This window comes from Euleptes europaea, chromosome 10 (genome assembly GCF_029931775.1).
Source record: "Euleptes europaea isolate rEulEur1 chromosome 10, rEulEur1.hap1, whole genome shotgun sequence".
Classification (NCBI taxonomy): domain Eukaryota; kingdom Metazoa; phylum Chordata; class Lepidosauria; order Squamata; family Sphaerodactylidae; genus Euleptes; species Euleptes europaea.
Genome location: NC_079321.1, coordinates 13324596 through 13343936, shown reverse-complemented (window position 1 = coordinate 13343936; position 19341 = coordinate 13324596). Strand labels below are relative to the sequence as shown.

Here is a 19341-nt window from a genome sequence, read left to right as displayed (position 1 = left end):
TGGCAGGCTTTGTGAGGGAAAAGATTCCAAACGGAGACTAGGGGATATAGGGTTACCAACTCAGGATTGGGAAATTCCTGGAGATTTGGGGTAAGAGCCCGGGGAAGGGAGGGACCTCAGTGGGGTATAATGCCATACAGTCCACCCTCAAAAGCAGCTATTTTCTGCAAGGGAACTAATTTTTGTAGCCTGAAGATTACTTGTAATTCTAGGAGATGCCTAGGCTCTACCTGCAGGCTGGCAACCCTGTGTCAAACCAGTAGTAGGTCATAGTAAGGAGTAAAATATTAATCAGAGAAAAGGGAAGAGGTCAAAAAAGGCCTAAAAATGAAAACATTGCACACGGAAGGAAAGTACAGGAAAGGTGCTAGCAGTCAGAAAATCATAGATAAGATATCCAGCTCCAAGAGAGCAACCATTGATTAAAGTTAGAAAACAAACTCTAGGAACCTAAGGAGAAACAAAGAACATGACTCATTTAGGGTGTCCGTTGTGGGAAGGGAAGGTGATTGTAAGCCAGTTTGATTCTCCCTTAAGTGGTAGAGAAAGCCATTTAATCAATCCTTTTTAATTAAATCCCGAGAAAAACTAAACTCTTTGACCCAGTCTCTTTATCTTAAATTTCCAGCATCTTCCTCTTTTTCCCAGTAGCTTTAAACATCGAAGAGCATCCATGGAAGTTGTCAGTGCAATTCCCTCTGTGAAAATTGATGGGGGATAGTAAATCTGCAGCATGTTTTCTTCCATCCCTAAGGCGAGAAGAAAAATCCCGGTATTTCCAGCTTTTTGCCCTTTTAAATTCTCTCAGTTAACTTTGAAAAGTTCATCAGGTAAATCATACAAACAAAAGTCAAAGTCTCTTCCATTCATATCCATAGTTGTCAATTGGGTTGGTTCAATTTCTTCTTGCAGATGTATATCCTTTGGTGGTCCGTCATAGCTCTCCATCTCCTTTACAGAATTTAATTCTTCTTTTAATGGTTTGTCGTTTGGGGAGCTTCCTTCTCTCATCTCTGATCTCACTGTCATAATTAGGTCTTTTATATCCTTGAGATCTCCCGAAATTACATCCAGTTTCCGATTGACAAGTTCGTAGATATTGTTTGTCAGAGAGACTAATCGATCCATGAATTTAGTCTCACTTTCCATGTTTGCTACTTCTGGAGTTTGTTGAGGTTTATTTTGTAAAATCCAGACAGGTATACGTTGTGAGTTGTAAAGTGGTGTTACGGGGGACAGGATATAAGGTCGCACGCCTGCCATTCCTTCCTTTTGCCTAGGAACTTGGGAAATATTTGCCAGTTACACAGTGGTGCCACACATCCGGTCTCAAATCCCGTAGTATTCTCGCGATGGCAGATGATAGCTGATGCTTCTGGATAAGACGTGGCTTGAAAATTTGTTTACTCAGAAAAGCCTCCTCTTGGAAGTGGGGGGGAATCTGCCCGTCCTTCCCCTTTACACTTCTGAGTTTCTGATTGGTGGCTATAACGTCATTCAAAAGGTCCCAATTGTTATGTCTATTTACCAATCAATTTGATTAAGATCCTGCTGGCTTATCCAATGTTTTTAATTGTCAAATAGTCATCCAAACCTCAGATGGGGAGATACGGATTCTATAGATATTTTTTCCACTCCTTCAGAACTTCCAATTCCAGGTAAAACAAAAATCTTACTCAGATTTTAGAAGAGTAGGTGTTCTTGCTTATGTGTCGTTGCTTAGATGGTAATAAGTAGGGGAGAGCTGAGCCTAATTCCAGAGAGACGTTTGCAGCAATGGTTTCCCCTCAGGCCGGGCGGGACCTCATCCAGGTTTCCGAGAGTCGTCCGATAGCTCTCTCAGCAAAACTGGGGGTCAAACCGCACTTCATGGGCAGCAGGGGAGATCTTGTTTCCCAATCCACTATTTAGGATCGGGTAGGGGTGCAGAATTACACCCCAGATTCGAACGAATCTTGGTTCCCTTGGGAGCCCCCAAGAGACGTGGTGCTCAGCTCAGCGTCCCTAGCGGAAGTCCATCTCCTAGTCTACTTCTCAAGGTTACCATAAGGATAAAACGAGGGGGAAAGAACAAAGCATGAAGGAAGGTTCTTGTAGGTTATCCGGGCTGTGTAACCGTGGTCTTGGAATTTTCTTTCCTGACGTTTCGCCTGGAGGTTAGTCTGGAGGTTTTTCAGGGCAAGAAGCCCAGACTAACAAAGGCTACAGTCAACAATAGCCATGCAGATTAGCTTTGGATTTCACACATTAACAGATCACTTCAGGATACAATGGTTCCATATTAACATACCACACCCTCATTAGTACATTATCTTGATACTTACAGGACAATGATTAGCACATTACTTCTGCAGGACAGTACTCAGCTCAAACCCAACCCCTCTCTGACTCTTCCTACACACTTGACACTGAGAGACACTGTCCTTCAGTGTTACTACTCTGAAGATGCCTGCCACAGCTGCTGGCGAAACGTTAGGAAAGAAAATTCCAAGACCATGGTTACACAGCCCGGATAACCTACAAGAACCAATGAACTCTGACCGTGAACGCCTTCAACAATATCATGAAGGAAGGGATGGGTTACATCCCCAGTGGCAGCTGACTGGCCTCTTCACTGTGGGTGACAGGATATTTATTTAGTTATTTGTTTACTTCATTTTTAGCCTGGGACCCAAAGTGGCTTCTGTTGTTCTTCTCTCCTCCGTTTTATCTTCCAAACGCCCTGTGAGGGAGGTTAGGCTGAGACTGTGTAATTGTCCCAAGGTCACCTAGCGAGATCCGTGGCAGGACTGGAACTTGGATCTCCCAGATCCTAGTCTGACACTCTAACCACTACACCACGCCGGCTCATATTTCGTTGTGGGCATTCTATTATTTGTGGTGCATGCTCGCATGCTTGAAATTACTATGATGGTTTCTCCTTCAAAAAACTCTCTGTCTTCAACATGCTTCATTTCTTTGTGAGACTTACATAGGAACACCGTCGTTTTGTCAGAATGCAGGACAGTGGTAGAGGTCCAGATTTGTACACAACCTGGTGTTAAAACCAACGAGAGCAGTTCCCATGAGTGAGGGACAGCAGAGGACTCTGCCCTACAGTTGCTACTTCCATGTGAAGTTGGGTTCCACACTGGGGCACAGACCCATTCACACAGACATGTGTTTAACATCACTGTGTCCAGACCCAAATGGTAATACTCATCTACGCTCATAGCTCTATAAAACGTAAGTCTGGTGGAAGTGGGGATGCCGCCTCCAGGTGAGACCTGGGGATCCCCCGGAATTACAGCTCATTTCCAGACTACAGAGATCAGTTCCCTTGGAGAAAATGGATGCTTTGGAGGGTGGACTCTATGGCATTGTACCCCACTGAGGTCTCCGTCCTCCCCAGACTCCATCCCCAAATCTCCAGGAGTTTCACAACCTGAATCTGGCAATCCTGTCCCCTGAAGCTGAAATCCTTTTTAATTATTTCTCTGTATCTGTTTCTGCCCTGACCTGGATGGCCCAGGCTAGTCTGATCTCGTCAGATCTCAGAAGCTAAGCAGGGTCGGCCCTGGTTAGTATTTGGGTGGGAGACCACCAAGGAATACCAGGGTTGCTGTGCAAAGGAAGGCAATGGCAAACCACCTCTCTGTTAGTCTCTTGCCATGAAAACCCCAAAAAGGGGTCGCCATAAGTCAGCTGCGACTTGACAGCACTTTACACACACACACACATCTGTTTCTACATTAATATAGAATTATAGTGAATTAAACAAATGTTCGCTTTGAGTAGTGGACTTTGCCCTAGCTCTGACCTGGAATTTTATTATACCCCAGTCCCTTTTGATCTAGTCATCTGTAGAGGTGCCAGAATGTCAGCTCATCCTGTCCCTTTTGTTATTCTAACAGGGCAATATATCCTTGCAGGGTTGTCAAGTGTTCCCTGGAGAATCCTGGAAAACATTCACTCCCCTCTCCCCTTGGAAGGAGGTCTCTTGGTTACCATCTCCAGGGAGGGAGATGTCATTGTATCAGGCAGGAGGTGGGGTGATTTCTGTTTGGCTGTTATATGTAATAAATAAGTATTATCATTGGCTAAATGTTTAGGGTTGCCAGTTCCCTCTTTGCCACCAGCAGGAGGTTTTGGGGCGGAGCCTGAGGAGGGCAGGGTTTGGGGAGGGGAGGGACTTCAATGCCATAGAGTCCAATTGCCAAAGCAGTCCTTTTCTCCAGGGGATCTGATCTCTATCAGCTGGAGATCAGTTGTAATAGCAGGAGATCTCCAGCTAGTACCTGGAGGTTGGCAACCCTATATATGTTAATCATGATATATGTTAATCATAATCATCAATACTATAACTGTGCCAGCATTTCTTTGTTCTGAGTAGGGTTTTTGGGGCAGAGCCCGAGAAAGACGGGGTTTGGGGAGGGACTTCAATGCCATGGAGTCCAATTGCCAAAGTGGCCATTTTCTCCAGGTGAACTGATTTCTATTGGCTGGAGATCAGTTGTAATAGCAGATCTCCAGCCGCTACCTGGAGGTTGGCAATCCTAGTTCTGGGCCATTGCTCAGGATTCTCAGGAGACTAAGGTGTGGACTTGGTTAACCAAAATATATTTTTTTTTAGGATAAAGGCTGACTCTGCATATTATTACTGTTTGGCCAGGACCCCCTTCAAATTGGGTACAAAATCCCTCCGTCGCCCCGTCATCCAGGGGGACCTGGCAACACTAGGTGGCACCTTACAGATTAACAAAATACAGAGCTCTGCCACATTGCCCTTTTTCCATACCACTGAATAAAATTAATGGGGGACGAGGTTCGTCATAAAAGGTCAAGGCCTACCATTTTCTTCCAGGTATGCCAGGAGGATACAACTGGACTCGGTCCCTTCCATCGCGTAGTCAAGGGCAATGTTGCCGTTCACATCCTGCAGCAGCACATTCGCTCCGGCCTACAAGCAAGAAACACATCGGTGTGTGTGGCTCTGTACCAAGTTAGGAGTACCTCATAGTAGATGCAACAACAACTGCAGGTTAACGCATCATGGAGAATGCAGCGCTTCCAATGTATTAATTTGATTGCGTTTGATTCAAACTCAACCACATGCAGCCTGTGGGGTATAAAAACCAACTCTTCTTCTTGTTGTTGTTCTCAGGTGGGTTCCTATGGTGCAATCCTACGCAGAGTTACGCAGTCTCAGTCCATTCATTTCAGTGGGTTTAGACTGGAGTAACTCTTCATTGGATTGCCTTGCTAGACGTTTTGCTGTTTGGGGAGCTTCTGCACTTCCTTCAGTCTTGCTTTTTGAGGGGCATGTACACACAGAACACTTTACATCTATATATGGAACGACTTGTTCACTCTTACAGGGCCTCATTTTTCACCTTCATGAGCCCTGCTATGCATTTCAAAAACCACCTGCTGCTGATCTGCAAGCTTATTTTCGCAGTTGTGCTCCCCCCCTTCCTGTCACTGCAGACCCATCTTTCTGACAGCACTTTGTGACAAGTGGCCTTTGAATGTTTGAAAAATTGGATCATTTCTGTGCGTTCTTCCATTAATTAAAGGCTCATTAGAGGCTTTTCTTTGTGGAATCGGGGCAATCATTGCCTCCTACTGTATTCCACGATTAGACATTTTCTACAGTGCTTTTATAGCTCTTGAGCCAAAATGGAACAATACAGAGCAGATTGATTCGTACGATTGGCTCTTGACGTGATTCTCAGTTTTAAAACCATCACAATTATATTCCTGACTGACAGCAATGGAAATGAACAGAACTTTATTCCGGGTTGGAAATGGATGAGAGCAACTGCAGAACAGTGGGATATTTGCAAGCTGATTTTGCCTCCCATCTGATTCACAATGTTATTTTTTTAGTAAATATCAACAGGCGAAAGCAGATTGCACCAAGGTCTCTGCAGAAGTATTTAAAAGACCTGAAGAGCGTTCAGTATTTTTATGCTTGTTGCTTCCATTAGGCACAGCGATCCTGTTTCACAGTCAACTCATGCTTACAGCTACCATGCAAATGATACTACGCTTACCACTGTACTTTGTTAAATCTATATGGCTCTGGTACCGTGGCATATTGAACACATGAACACATGAAGCTGCCTTATACTGAATCAGACCTTTGGTCCATCAAAGTCAGTATTGTCTACTCAGACCGGCAGTGGCTCTCCAGGGTCCCAGAAAGAGGTCTTTCACACATCACCTACTTGCCTAGTGCCTTTAATGGGAGATACCAGGGATTGAACCCGGGACCTTCTGCACGCCAAGCAGATGCTCTACCACTGAGCCACGGCCCCTCCCCAAAGGCAAGATCTATAAAATCTATGAAGAAATTAGGTTTTATATTGCCCATTTTAATCAATGGTCACTAAAGTAACAGGTTGTTCAGTATCAGTCTGGTGCTCTGCCCACTCTATCCTATGATTCCATACCCAGAAAGATGTAAAGGTTAGCTTAACTGAAACGCCCTGTTTTGTTCATGCATGCATGTTTGGGTGGGGATGTTTAGATTGACCCCTGACCTGAATGGCCCAGGCTAGGCCAGTCTCATCCAATCTCAGAAGCTAAGCAGGGTCTAAGTATTGCTTAGTGCTTGGATGGGAGACCATCAAGGAAGTCCAGGGTTGCTACACAGAAGCAGTCAATGGCAAACCGCCTTTGTGGGTCTCTTTCCTTGAAAACTAGATGAGGTCCCCATAAGTTGGCCACAACGATGGCACTTTCCTCCACCATTGCAGTTTGGGTGGGCTTTTTAAATTTTTTCACGCGTACCAAACATGAGAAACCACTAGGAAAATAAAAAATTAAACAGTAAAATATTAAGAAAAAAGAATACGCATACATGCAAAATATCATTGAATTATGTTCATTTGTTGTTACCACCTTTCTGTTCTTGTGAGGACTTGTAGAAACTGCATTTGCCCTTCAAGACAGAGTGCAAGAACACAAGAATTTCGCCGCTGGATCAGGCCAAAGGTCCATCAAGGCCAGTATCGTTTCCCACAATGCCCCAGATGCCTCTGGGAAGGACATAACAAGTCATGGAGGCCATAGCCGTCCTGTACTATTGTCCCTAGCAACTGTTGTTCAGAGGTACACAGTACCACAGCATGAAAGCAGAGCCACGGCTTGTGAATTCCTCTGTTGATACGCTTATACAATTCAAGGCCCATGAACTACTGTATTCAAAAATTCTTATCCTAAGCCTCCATGTTCATATGTTACTTACCAACAGCAAGAGGAGAACAATGTCAGGATTATCACAGGCGCAAGCAACATGCAGCGCGGTCCAAAAATCTTCATCCTGGTGATTGACGTTAATTCCCCTCTCAATCAGTATTTCTGCAGCAAATACATTGTCATAACGGGCACACTGTGAAGAACAGGGAGAAAAAGACACGTTGAAAATATAGCCTAATTGAACTTATCCATCATGGATTCTGCATCCATTCTACCTATGTAATAATATTATTGTCTTATTTAGAGTTGCCAGCCTCCCGTTGACATATATCACATTCCCTGTCAACTTTTAGGAGTACTCTTTAGTATGTTACCTTGCTGAGGTCCCTCACCTCTAGGGTTGCCAATCTCCAGGTGGCAGAGCAACACCGATTAAGGAATCATTTGGCACGCACCACTTACTTCTATTAGATGCATATTACTTTTACTTTCAAGAGGAAATACCGTAATGTTTATAAGCCCAGATCGTTGTTTTCAAGAAAGATCGTTGTATTGCAAGAATTTTTCTCCTTTTGAAAATACGGAGCTGCAAGGCAGAGATTTCAAGAACTGTAATCTGATTGGACAAGACTAATCAGCTGACTCGGAAGCAAGTGCATTTTTTTTGCGTCAGGTAGGATCCAAGTAGCCTCAGTTTATTTTGACAAGTTTTTCTTATAGTATGTTGAAATTTACCATGGATATTGTTCCACCTATCTAAACGGAATTATAAGAGCATTACCAGCATTGGGCATATTTTCCGTGCGTTAACATTATCCTGTAATCTGTATAACGGCTTTTCATTATATTATTTGGTATATTTCACATGCATATATGTATGGTGGTTTATCTTGTATTTTGTTATAAACATTAAGGTTTTTCCTCTTGAAAGTAAAAGTACTTATATGCATCTAACAGAAGTAAGTGGCGCGTACTAAATAATTCCTTAACCGGTGTTGCTCAACGTTTCTGTTTGGTACGCTTTTGTTGTTTGAATCTCCAGGTGGTGGCTGTAGATCTCCTGAGATTGCAACAGATGTTCAGGTGACAGAGATCAGTTCACCTGGAGAAAATGGCTGCTTTGGAAGGTTCATTCTAAGACATTATACCCATTGAAGTCCCTTCCCTCCCCAAACCCTTCCCTCCTCAGGCTCCACCCCCAAAATCTCCAGGTATTTCCCAACACAAAGCCAGCAACCCTACTCCCCTCCCAAAACCATACCATCCCCAGGCTCCTTCTCGAAATCTCCAGGAATTTCCCAACCCAAAGCTGGAATCATGCTTCCAAGAAGTTCAGGTCAGAGAACTCCTGGAGAAACAACCTAAAATCTTACGCAGGAAATTTATCAGATGTTTATAAAAAGTGAAAATAATAGCTCTGTATAAAAAAGTAATGATAAGGAATATAAAAAAGGTTTTCATTACACAAGACATGAAATGTGAGTCGGATTGGGGGGTTTCCCCAACCTGACTAGCATTTCATATCTCAGGTAATGAGACCCTGAGTCAAGTTACGAAGTAAACATAAGGTGTTGTCGAAGGCTTTCACTGTCAGAGTTCATTGGTTCTTGTGGGTTATCCGGGCTGTGTGACCGTGGTCTTGGTATTTTCTTTCCTGACGTTTCGCCAGCAGCTGAGGCAGGCAGCTTCAGAGGAGTAATACTGAAGGACAGTGTCCCTCAGTGTCAAGTGTGTAGGAAGAGTAATATATAGTCAGAAAGGGGTTGGGTTGAGCTGAATCATTGTCCTGCAAAAAGTATCCAAGGTAATGTGCTAATCATTGTCCTGTAAGTATCAAGATAATGTGCTAATGAGGGTGTGGTATGTTAATATGGGACCATTGTATCCTGAAGTGATCTGTTAATGTGTGAAATCCAAAGCTAATCTGCATGACTACAGTCAACAATAGCCAGGAGAGTGTTGAGGAGAGTGATAGAGCATCCTCCCCGTGCAGTGCTGGCACTTCCACACTGAACACATGAAGCTGCCTTCTACTGAATCAGACCCCTGGTCCATCGAAGTCAGTATTGTCTACTCAGACCGGCAGCGGCTCTCCAGGGTCTCAGGCAGAGGTCTACACATCACCTACTTGCCTAGTCCCTTTAACTGAAGATGCCGGGGATTGAACCTGGGACCTTCTGCATGCCAAACAGATTCTCTACCACTGAGCCACAGCTCCTCCCCATTGCACCAGAAGTGACATCTGTGTGGGGATGCAGATTGTGCCCCCCCTTTCAGCCCGACAGAGATTGCTTTCTGCTTCCACCCACCTGAGTGTTGGTGGGCAGCAGCAGGAATTGCTAGCAGATTGGTTGCTAAATACAAGGTTAAATGTGTGCAAAGTGCCGTCAAGTCGCAGCCGACTTATGGCGACCCCTTTTTGGGGTTTTCATGGCAAGAGACTAACAGAGGTGGTTTGCCATTGCCTTCCTCTGCACAGCAACCCTGGCCTTCCTTGGTGGTCACCCATTCAAATTCTAACCAGGGCTGACCCTGCTTAGCTTCTGAGATCTGACGAGATCAGGCTAGCCTGGGCCATCCAGGTCAGGGCACAAGGTTAAATAGTAAAAAGTAATTTATAAAATACAGGATTTCCAACCTTGACATTAGTTGGCAATAGGGTAGGATATTACATCATCACCACCCCCATAGTTGGGGACCCTGATTGGGTGAAAAGACAGAATAAAATGTTTTAAGTAAATAAATAAACGAAATTTCCTTTTTTATTATGTATATTTATAACCATTAGAGGTATTTGTTGACATGTTTGTAATAGCCTATGGCTACGTGCAAATAAAACTCATTCATTCATTCAAGTAAATAAATAGTTGACGACAAAGTTCCTTAGGAGCCGGCATGACCCCACGCCAGCGTAAGTGCCCATTAAACCTGGGATAAGGGGCACTTATGCCACCCCGTGGGAAAACAGCTGGCGTCGGGAAGCTGAGGAGCTGCGCCATTTCCTGCCTCCAGCGCAGCCACGCTGGCAGGAAGCTCCCAGAAGGGAAAGCCCGCACTGGCATGGGGGGGCATTACTGGGGTGGAGCTGCCTTTAGGCAGCTTCCTTTCACCCTGGAAACGCCCCCTCAGCTGCTGTCAATAGTGGCATTTTTTGTTCTTTTATTTAAAAACTCTTTTAAAGCTCCTTTCGGGGCTGGGAAGCCTCTGTGGGGGTGGCATAGCTGCGCCCCTCCTGTCCCCTACTTAACTGCCCCCCCTTTCAGGAATGGCCTGTATGTCAGACACTCTAATTTCAATCATGAAAAGTCAAATAGGGGAATATCATGCTGCCTTTGTCTGGCTTCAAAGAGGAAACTAGTAATCAGAGCCCCCCTTCCCCTTTACAAGGAACAAGCCCTGACTAATTAAGTGCTAATTCAGATATTGTCATCACTCCATGAATGAATGAACAGGAAGGAATAAAGTGACTGGTACTGAGAAGTAGAATGTATTTTAAAAGAAAAGGGCAAGGAATGAAATTAACGGGACCTTAGCCCAAGGGAAACCTCAAAAGTGCTTTGCCAATCCACACAGGATATAATAAACAATGAAATAAATTATACCTATCAGGACTCAGTCACAATCATGATGCTTAAGTGCGTAAATAATACAATTCTGTGCCTTTCTTGGGGATTCAAAGCACATCTACCTCTTTGGTGTTTAACTGTATCCCGTAGACACCTGCACACACACCCATATCTATTTCAGAGGCGAATATTCAATGCTCTTACCAGATGAAGTAAAGAACTTCCTGATGAATTCACGACGTGAGGATCGGCACCATCTTTCAATAACTGCAGGACTGAAATGGCAAAGGGGAAAAAATATGGCACTGCAGCAATTTGACCAACCTAAAGCCTAAATTGTTCACCATTTACAATTCTGAAATTCTAGGATCAAAAAAACCTTTAAGAGAAATGTTAAGCCACTTGTAACTGGAGATCTCCTGCTATTATAATTGATCTCCAGCTGATAGAGATCAATTCACCTGGAGAAAATCGTCACTTTGGCAATTGGACTCTATGGCATTGAAGTCCCTCCCCACCCTAAACTCCATTCAACTCAGGCTCCACCCCAAAAACCTCCTGTTTGTGGCAAAGAGGGACCCGCCAACCCTACCTTTGTCCCTTATCTGCAGTCCCCCCACCAGTTCTCCCTAAATTTCTCCAGAAAAGGAAAAATTGTCTAACAAGATGTCACAAACAAGAAGGCTCCCATGCTTCTGTAATTCCACAAACTATATAAAACAGAATTCTTCAGGAGGACATTTTTACAAAAGTAATAAGGTTATATATGACAGCCAGCATGGTGTAGTGGTTTAGAGCAGTGGTTTGGAGTGGTAGGGCGAAAACGCATGGTCGCTTTATCCTCCTTTAATCACTGTTTTAGCCAGGATCGAACGCACATTAGGCTAAACGCATGCGTTCGATCCAGGCTGAATCCTGGCTGAAACAGGGATTAAAGCAGGATAAAGCAACCATGCGTTTTCGCCCGTAGACTCGAATCTGGTGAACTGGATTTGTTTCCCCACTCCTACACACGAAGCCAGCTGGGTGACCTTGGGTTAGTAACAGCTCTCTCAGCCTCACCTACCTCCCAGGGTGTCTGTTGTGGGGAGGAGAAGGGAAGGTGATTGTAAGCCGGTTTGAGTCTCCTTTAAGTGGTAGAGAAAGTCAGCATATAAAAACCAACTCTTCTTCTTCTTCTATATTATAACAAAATGGTTCAGGAAGGGACTTTCATAAAGCCAGGAAGACCGTGAACTACACCACTGTTTGTTGTACTATCTGTTTGCTGTATTGTTATCTTGCTCTCAGTTCTGGTTTTTTATATTTATGTAATACCATTTTCTGCATTGTTTAACATATGTCTAATATTTATGCATTGCATTATGATTGCATTGATCTATACTGTGTGATCCTCCTTGAATCTCGGGAAAAGGCAGACTATAAAATAAATAAAATAAAATAAAAAGTAAGAAGTTGTGATTACTTTTGGAAATACTGTATTTGCAGTCCAAAATATAATTAGAGAAGAGGCTAAGAAATGCATTACCCTCACACATATTTGGCTACTCAAGATTTTATTTCACACGAACACATGAAGCTGCCTTATACGGAATCAGACCCTTGGTCCATCAAAGTCAGTACTGTCTACTCAGACCGGCAGCGGCTCTCCAAGGTCTCAGGCAGAGGGTCTTTCACATCACCTACTTGCCTAGTCCCTTTAACTGGAGATGCCGGGGATTGAACCTAGGACCTTCTGCATGCCAAGCAAATGCTCTACCACTGAGCCATGGCCCCTCTACCACTGAGGTCCTTTTTGGATCTCATATTGGTCAAAGATTGTACATCGCAGTTGTTTATGTTTGTATATACTGAATGTGTAAGTTTTTGCCTTTACTAGGAATTTTATGCTTTTAATCTACATGTGCACCTTATTAAAATGTATATATTTGTAATTTTAACCCTCTACTGCTGAGCCACGGCCCATGTATTTCACATATGTTTATGTTCCACAACGGAAACAAGTAAATTTTAACAGATGTATGTGCATCTGAGAGCATTCATATTGTTTAACTTCTCCCTACTTAGGCTTGAATAAAGAATAGAGAATAGTTGCAAAAGATGCTTTGTAAATTGAGTGACCATTACCAATGCCATCCTAAACATCCTTCTAAGTCCACTGACTTCAGTTGACTTAGAAAAGGTTCAACTCCGTTTAGGATTGTACTGCAATACTGCAAATTCATTATGTGGATTAGATTAAAGACGTTGTTAGGCAGTGTAAACTAGATGAGGGTTGCTAAAAGTCCACATTACCTTCTTTATCGTCATGGCATATAATGGCATCCTGTATCATGTCCGAGGGGCTGAAGTGAACTCTGTGCTTCCTTCTACGTTTTGATTTTTTGGCGTAGCCTTCCTGCTTCAGAAAGGCCTTTTCCCACTCATAGTATGCTTTTATTTGATCACACCGCATCCGCTTCACCAACCGCTGCCGCTGGCCGAGAGGGAGAGATTCCAGCAAGCACTGGTCAATTTCCATGTCATGGGATCGAAAAATGTTACATAGCTGGAAACAGCCTGGAAAGACAGGAAAGAATGAAGATCTCGTTGGTCTTTTATGCACGGGCTGGATCTCCCTGCTTGGACCTGGGTTCATTGCACATTAAAGTAACCTGGGTTAGGGAAAACTGTATGCATTGGCTTGAATGATCAGGGATGAAACTGTGTGCTAATAGAACCATGAATACAGAAAAGCAGTCTCCCAAGCTCAAATCAAGTCCCACCCCTTTAAATGCGGCGCTGTAATTGGCTTATTTCACTGAGCTCACCGTGAGAGAAGATTTCCTTCCCCCCAAACCCAACTGCCGCATAAAAAAGCATTTTAAGAACAAAAAACAGAGCTACCTGAAAGAAGGGGGGGGGGGAAATCCAAGCCTCATTTTTTAAAAAGCCTTTCTTTTGCTCAGAAAGAGCTCAGAGGTAGAAGAAAGCAGGAAGCACTTGAATCCCCGCCTCTTTACACACTACTTCATGATTGGCTGTGAGAGAAGCCAATCTTCTGTGTTTCCCCCTAATGCAGTATGCACGCTCTGTGACTCCAGAATGAACCAGGATGAATGGTTTAATTCGGGACAGAAGAGGAATGGGAAAAGCCGGGTTCGTTTTGCATCGAAACAGAATTGAGCTTCCAAGGAAGGAGATAGCATGCATGCTGAAAAATTTGATCCTGGCTGAAACAGGGAATAAAGGAGGTTAAAGCCGTGCATAAATGACCATTATGTTAGTGGTACAGATTTCAAATGTTTCAGGAAGGTCTCACAAATCCTTTTGAGGTTTATACTTAGCAGCATGCCAGTACTGGGTTAATCTCACTGTATGTACAAGAACTTTTAAAATTTTCATTCCATTCTCTATCAGAAGCATGCAGCACAGTTTCTGAAATACGCCCTACAGTTTCTTTACATAATTAGTAAATGGAAAGAAGAGGATAAGAGAGCCAGCATGGTGTAGTGGTTAAGAGCGGCGACTCTAATCTGGAGAGCTGGGTTCAATTCTCCACTCCTCCACATGAAGCCTGCTGGGTGAACCTGGGCTAGTCACAGTTCTCTCAGAACTCTCCCAGCCCACACGGAGGCAGGCAATGGCAAACTACCTCCGAACGTCTCTTGCCTTGAAAACCACTCATGCCACAATCATTGGCTGCCTGTGGCCCAGAAGGACTAGAAGGGCTTGCAGCTCAGGCTGAGATTTCCCTTGAGCAATGATGCTATCCATTGTGTCTAGCTTTTGATGCCTGACTCTGCCTTCCCTTCTTGGCTACCTATAGACCAGAAATGGCAGGACCGAGGCTTAAAGTATACCTTTTTTGTGGGAATAGGCAATGACCTGGTGTACAAAGAAGAAGAGAAGAAGACCCTATTGGCTGAAAATTAGCTGTAATAGCAGGAGATCTCCTGGTACTACCTGGAGGATGGCAACCCTACTCTTAGCTAGTGGTGTAGTTAAGACACTATCTCTGTCTCTCCTCTTCACTATCAAGTATATTAGTTCCTGAATATAGCTTTATCTACATTTTAATCAAGTTGTGCACCGTTGCTGTGTTAATTCTTTGCCAACATTTTTTTTTGCTGGCAAGTCACAACTGACTAATGGCAACCCCATAGGGTTTTCAAGGCAAGAGACATTCAGAGGTTGTTTGCCATTGCTTGCCTCCACATCATGCCCTGGTATTCCTTGGAGATCTCCCAACCAAATTCTTGCCAGGGTCGAGGCTGAGAGTGTGTGACTGGTCCGAGGTCACCCAGCAAGTTTCCCTGGCAGAGTGGGGATTTGACCTTGGGTTTCCCAGATTCTAGTCTGACACCTTAACTACTACACCACACTGGCTCTCAACAGCAAAAAACAAACAATCCAATTTTTACAAATATCTAAATGGATTTTTTGTGTCATAGCAATTCTCATCTTTGCATTCACTCATCTAGTCACTTAAAAAGAAAAAAAGCCTGACTTTATTTACATCCTCTGCAACATGCATTTATCATGACAATGTCGCTTGTTTCTAATGAAGGCAACATGGAAGATAGAAGTGAATATTGCGAGGGGTGGGAATCACAGTTAAGAGCAGATGCCAATCACACCAATTTCTGCCAGAAGTCACGGTGCAAAGTAGGGCAGTGTCTTGGAACTGGGATAATTAAAATTGGAAATTAAACCCTGCGTTATTTTGTAAAACCAACATACCCACTTTCAGTACTGCCACATCAGTTTTCAAACATAAAGATGTGGCCCAAGGCAAGATCTGCTAATAGAAATTTGCTGAAATCTGTAAGGCGAAAGTGTGCAAGCTCAAAATTAGCACAGCTAACTCTTCTGCCAGAGCATAATTATTCCCAATTATCACCACTGTATACATTTGCAGGAGTAAGTTTTGCTTCCACGCTGCCCAATATAAGTGATTAAAAGGTAATTACTGTGGTTTGCCAGTTGATAAGACAATTGTCTAGGAAAACAGGCAAGACCCATGAAATAGCTCTCCTAAAGTTACAGATGCCCGTTCTACAAACCAGTGATAGATATTTCTCATCTTTCTCCAGTATCGAAAGAAGCAATGGATTAGATTAGCAATTAGCAATTAGATTAGATTAGCGATTAGATTAGATTAAATCCTGACACAACTACAACATTGAGATATACATCTCAGATATACATCTCAGATATACATGTACATTAAGACTTGCGCTGACTGAAAAATCTTATGTTTAGTGTAGGGAAAAACTAGCCCTGACTTGGATGGCCCATGCTAGCCTGATCTTGTCAGACTTGGGCTGCTAAGCAAAGTTGGCCCTGGTTAGTACAAACATATCTCAAAGATATTGCCAGTTCAGTTCCAGACCACTGCAATAAAGCGAGTCACACAATTTTGGTTTCCCGGTGCATATAAAAGCTATGTTTACACTACACTGTAGTCTATTAAGTGTGGCTCACATGAATGGTCTGTCCGAGGAGTTCAAGGAAGTTCCCACTCTCCTGGCCTTCCACAAACTATGCAAAACTAAACTATTCAAGAGAGCTTTTCTGTGCTGGTACAGTGCAGGGTTGCACTATACAAAATGGTTCATAAACTTAACTGGATAAGTTGTTAGGGACTGTGATCCCTATTGCTGTGGATAGCAAGTAGAATCCTATTATGTATTTGTGCAATAAGTGTACAATAACATTGTCTTTAAAATGTATTTTAATAATAGCAAAAACGTTTGAAATATTGCGAGAATTACCAAAATGTGACACAGGTCGTTTATACATGGGAGTTTTACCTTAGGTTCATCACTGGGGGTTACCGCACTTGTATTCCCAGCAATGTATTAAGAGTTTGAAAACGTTTTAAAAAATACTGTTCGCACTTTGTTTGGCCCCTTTAGCTGTGAAGACGTCTTCCAACCATTTATAAGCCGTTGTATCCAAAAACCCTTTTAAAGCGATGTTTTTTATAACATTTTCAAACTTTTAATACATCGCTGGGAATACAAAGTGCGGTAACCCCCACTCTCTGGACCCACACCTTCCTGTTGGGAATCTATGCACCAACAGTGACCAACCTCAAATCAAGTCCCTGCCCCTTTAAATGCTGCTTTGTAATTGGCTTACTTTGTTGTGCTTAGTGTGAGAGAAAATTCCCCCCCAACCCAATTGCCACATAAAAAAGCATTTTAAGAACAACAACAACAAAAAATGGAGCAATCTGAAAGGGGGTAGTGGAGAAATCCAAGCCTCAGTTTTAAAAAGCTTTTCTTTTGCTCAGAAAGAGCTCCGAAGAAGAAGGATGTGAATCCCCGCCTCTAGACATGCTGCTTTGTAATTGACTGTGAGAGAAACCAAGTTTGTGTGTCCCGCACTTTTCCTTATGCTCAGATATTTCTCCTGGGCTGAGCTCAGAGGAGAGGGAAGAGTCAGGTTAACAGAGGAATGGGAAGACCCGGACATTGCGAGGGCTGGGCACAAGGTCATCTCTAATGGATGGAAAACTCATGCATAACTCCAAGGAATAAACAATTTAGACCAGGGGCAAACATGAGTGAAAGTACCCATGCGTAAACGACCAATGAGACACGAAGTGAGCACATGCTGTTGGAAAAATGGCGCCGATGGACTCGCTCAAAAACGCAATATCTGTGAGATGCAATAAAGCAAACGCAATAAAACAAGGTGTGCCTGTACTTGGATGGGAGACCGCCAAGGAAGTCCAGGGTCGCTACACAGAGGCAGATAATGGCCAACCACCTCTGTTTGTCTCTTGCCTTGAAAACCCTACAGGGCCAAAATAAGTCGGCTGCAACCTGACAGCACTTTCCACCAGGGAAATTTATTTACATCTTCCAGGACAGCTGCATTGCTGCTATTATGGAATGCCCTCTTCTTAACTCCTTGGCATGGCTGCGGCAGCTAAAGTGGACAGGTTAATATCCTCCAGATGTTTTTGTCTTTTTTCAAGGCAGATCAGCATGGTTTTTGAAACAGGGGTTCTTTACTTCTATGTAAGTTACTACATTAATGTCAAATCTTCCCAGCAGTATCCTGCATCACTGCCAAGAATTGGGACTGGCTGCCAACCTCAGCACTACAGCAATCAGCGTTGTTGCCATTACAAAGACAGTCGCGCCAAACAACTTGTGCAAAGCTGGCTGATTTCCCGCCAAACACATTTCCTCTGTCTTTGCAAAAGAAGAATGCAGAGTGTCTTCAAGCAGTTATCCTCGGAGAAAATCTATGATGTTCTGCAGACGTCCTTTGTTACAAGTAGAATCATAAGCAGGGGCTACAATCAATTTTTAGCCAGAGAAAAACAGGTAACCTATTAGATACAATTAATCAATCCTACAGGCTTTTCAGTAGACTTGCTAATCAATCTATCAGTGATTGCCTGAGAATATAGAATTGTTTCAAACCTCTCCGATGTTAGGGAAGTGTAAATAACAATGGTCTACTAGAAGGGAAGTGGAGCACACTGCAACATTTTAATGGTTTCCTACTAAAAACAAACACGATAACACATTTCTGAGCAGTGTGTTCAGTGCCGTCAAGTCGCTTCCAACTCATGGCAACCCTCTGAATCAAAGTCCTCCAAAATGTCCTGTCTTTGACAGCCTTGCTCAGATCTTGCAACTTGAGGGCTGTGGCTTCTTTTAATGAGTCAATCCATCTCTTGTTGGGTCTTCCTCTTTTCCTGCTGCCCTCAACTTTTCCTAGCATGACTGTCTTTTCCAGTGACTCTTGTCTTCTCATAATGTGACCAAAATACGATAGCCTCAATTTGGTCATTTTAGCTTCTAGCTTCTGAGCTAGGCTGGTGTAATGCAAGATGGAATTCAGTTATGAGCGAGGAAACTGTTTTGCTTTTTACAGTTTATGGGATTATCATACCAAGAAGAAGCATTCCCTTAAAATATTTGTCCCCACATCTTTGGTAAATACAGGCAGATTTGCTGGCATTATTCCATTTCAGGAACAATCATCAAAATCTGCTCTGGTTCCATGAGATGTTTGCAAAGTGCTTTCTCTACTGCCTTCCTGTCCATGGCTCTAGAAAGTCTTGGATTAGAAAAGTTTACAAATAGAGTGACAGTGAAACTGGAGGTCCTCATGTAGCAGAGTTATGTGGGATTAGGGTTGCCAGTCTCCAGGTGGTGGAGACCTCCTGGAATTACAACTGTAACAGAGATCAGTACCCCTGGAGAAGAAAATGACTGCTTTGGAAAGTGGACTCTATGGCATTATACCCCACTGAAGTCCCTCCCCTTCCCAAATCCCTCCTCCCCAAGGTCTATCCCCAAAATCCCAGGAATTTCCCACCTCAGAGCTGGCAACCCTATGTCAAAGCCAACATATCCAGCGTTGTCTGAGCTTCTTTAAAACATGCTGCAAGTCAGCACATAGGTTTTGAATTTATGACTTTTGCCATCTCTGGCCACGTTCCAGTGTAACATACAAAGGGGAAGTCCATGCATCTCCTACGTGGTCAGACGAATGTGTTAATCAACACTCTTAGACATTGTGGGCGAAAACCCATGGTCGCTTTAGCTTTCTTTATTCCCTGTTTCAGCCAGGATCGAATGCA

The 19341-nt window shown here is 43.4% G+C and overlaps 1 protein-coding gene across 1 annotated transcript in view; it reads right to left on the bottom strand.

Annotated features, from left to right (window-relative positions):
- Window positions 1-13301, bottom strand: part of MYO16 (myosin XVI) — a 77635-nt gene extending 64334 nt beyond the window's left edge. Inside the window, 4 exon segments of the mRNA XM_056856349.1 lie at window positions 4831-4939; window positions 7232-7375; window positions 10953-11023; window positions 13044-13301. Of these exon segments, the coding sequence (XP_056712327.1) occupies window positions 4831-4939; window positions 7232-7375; window positions 10953-11023; window positions 13044-13269 (550 nt within the window). The 5' untranslated portion in view covers window positions 13270-13301.
- Window positions 13302-19341: the final 6040 nt, after the last annotated feature.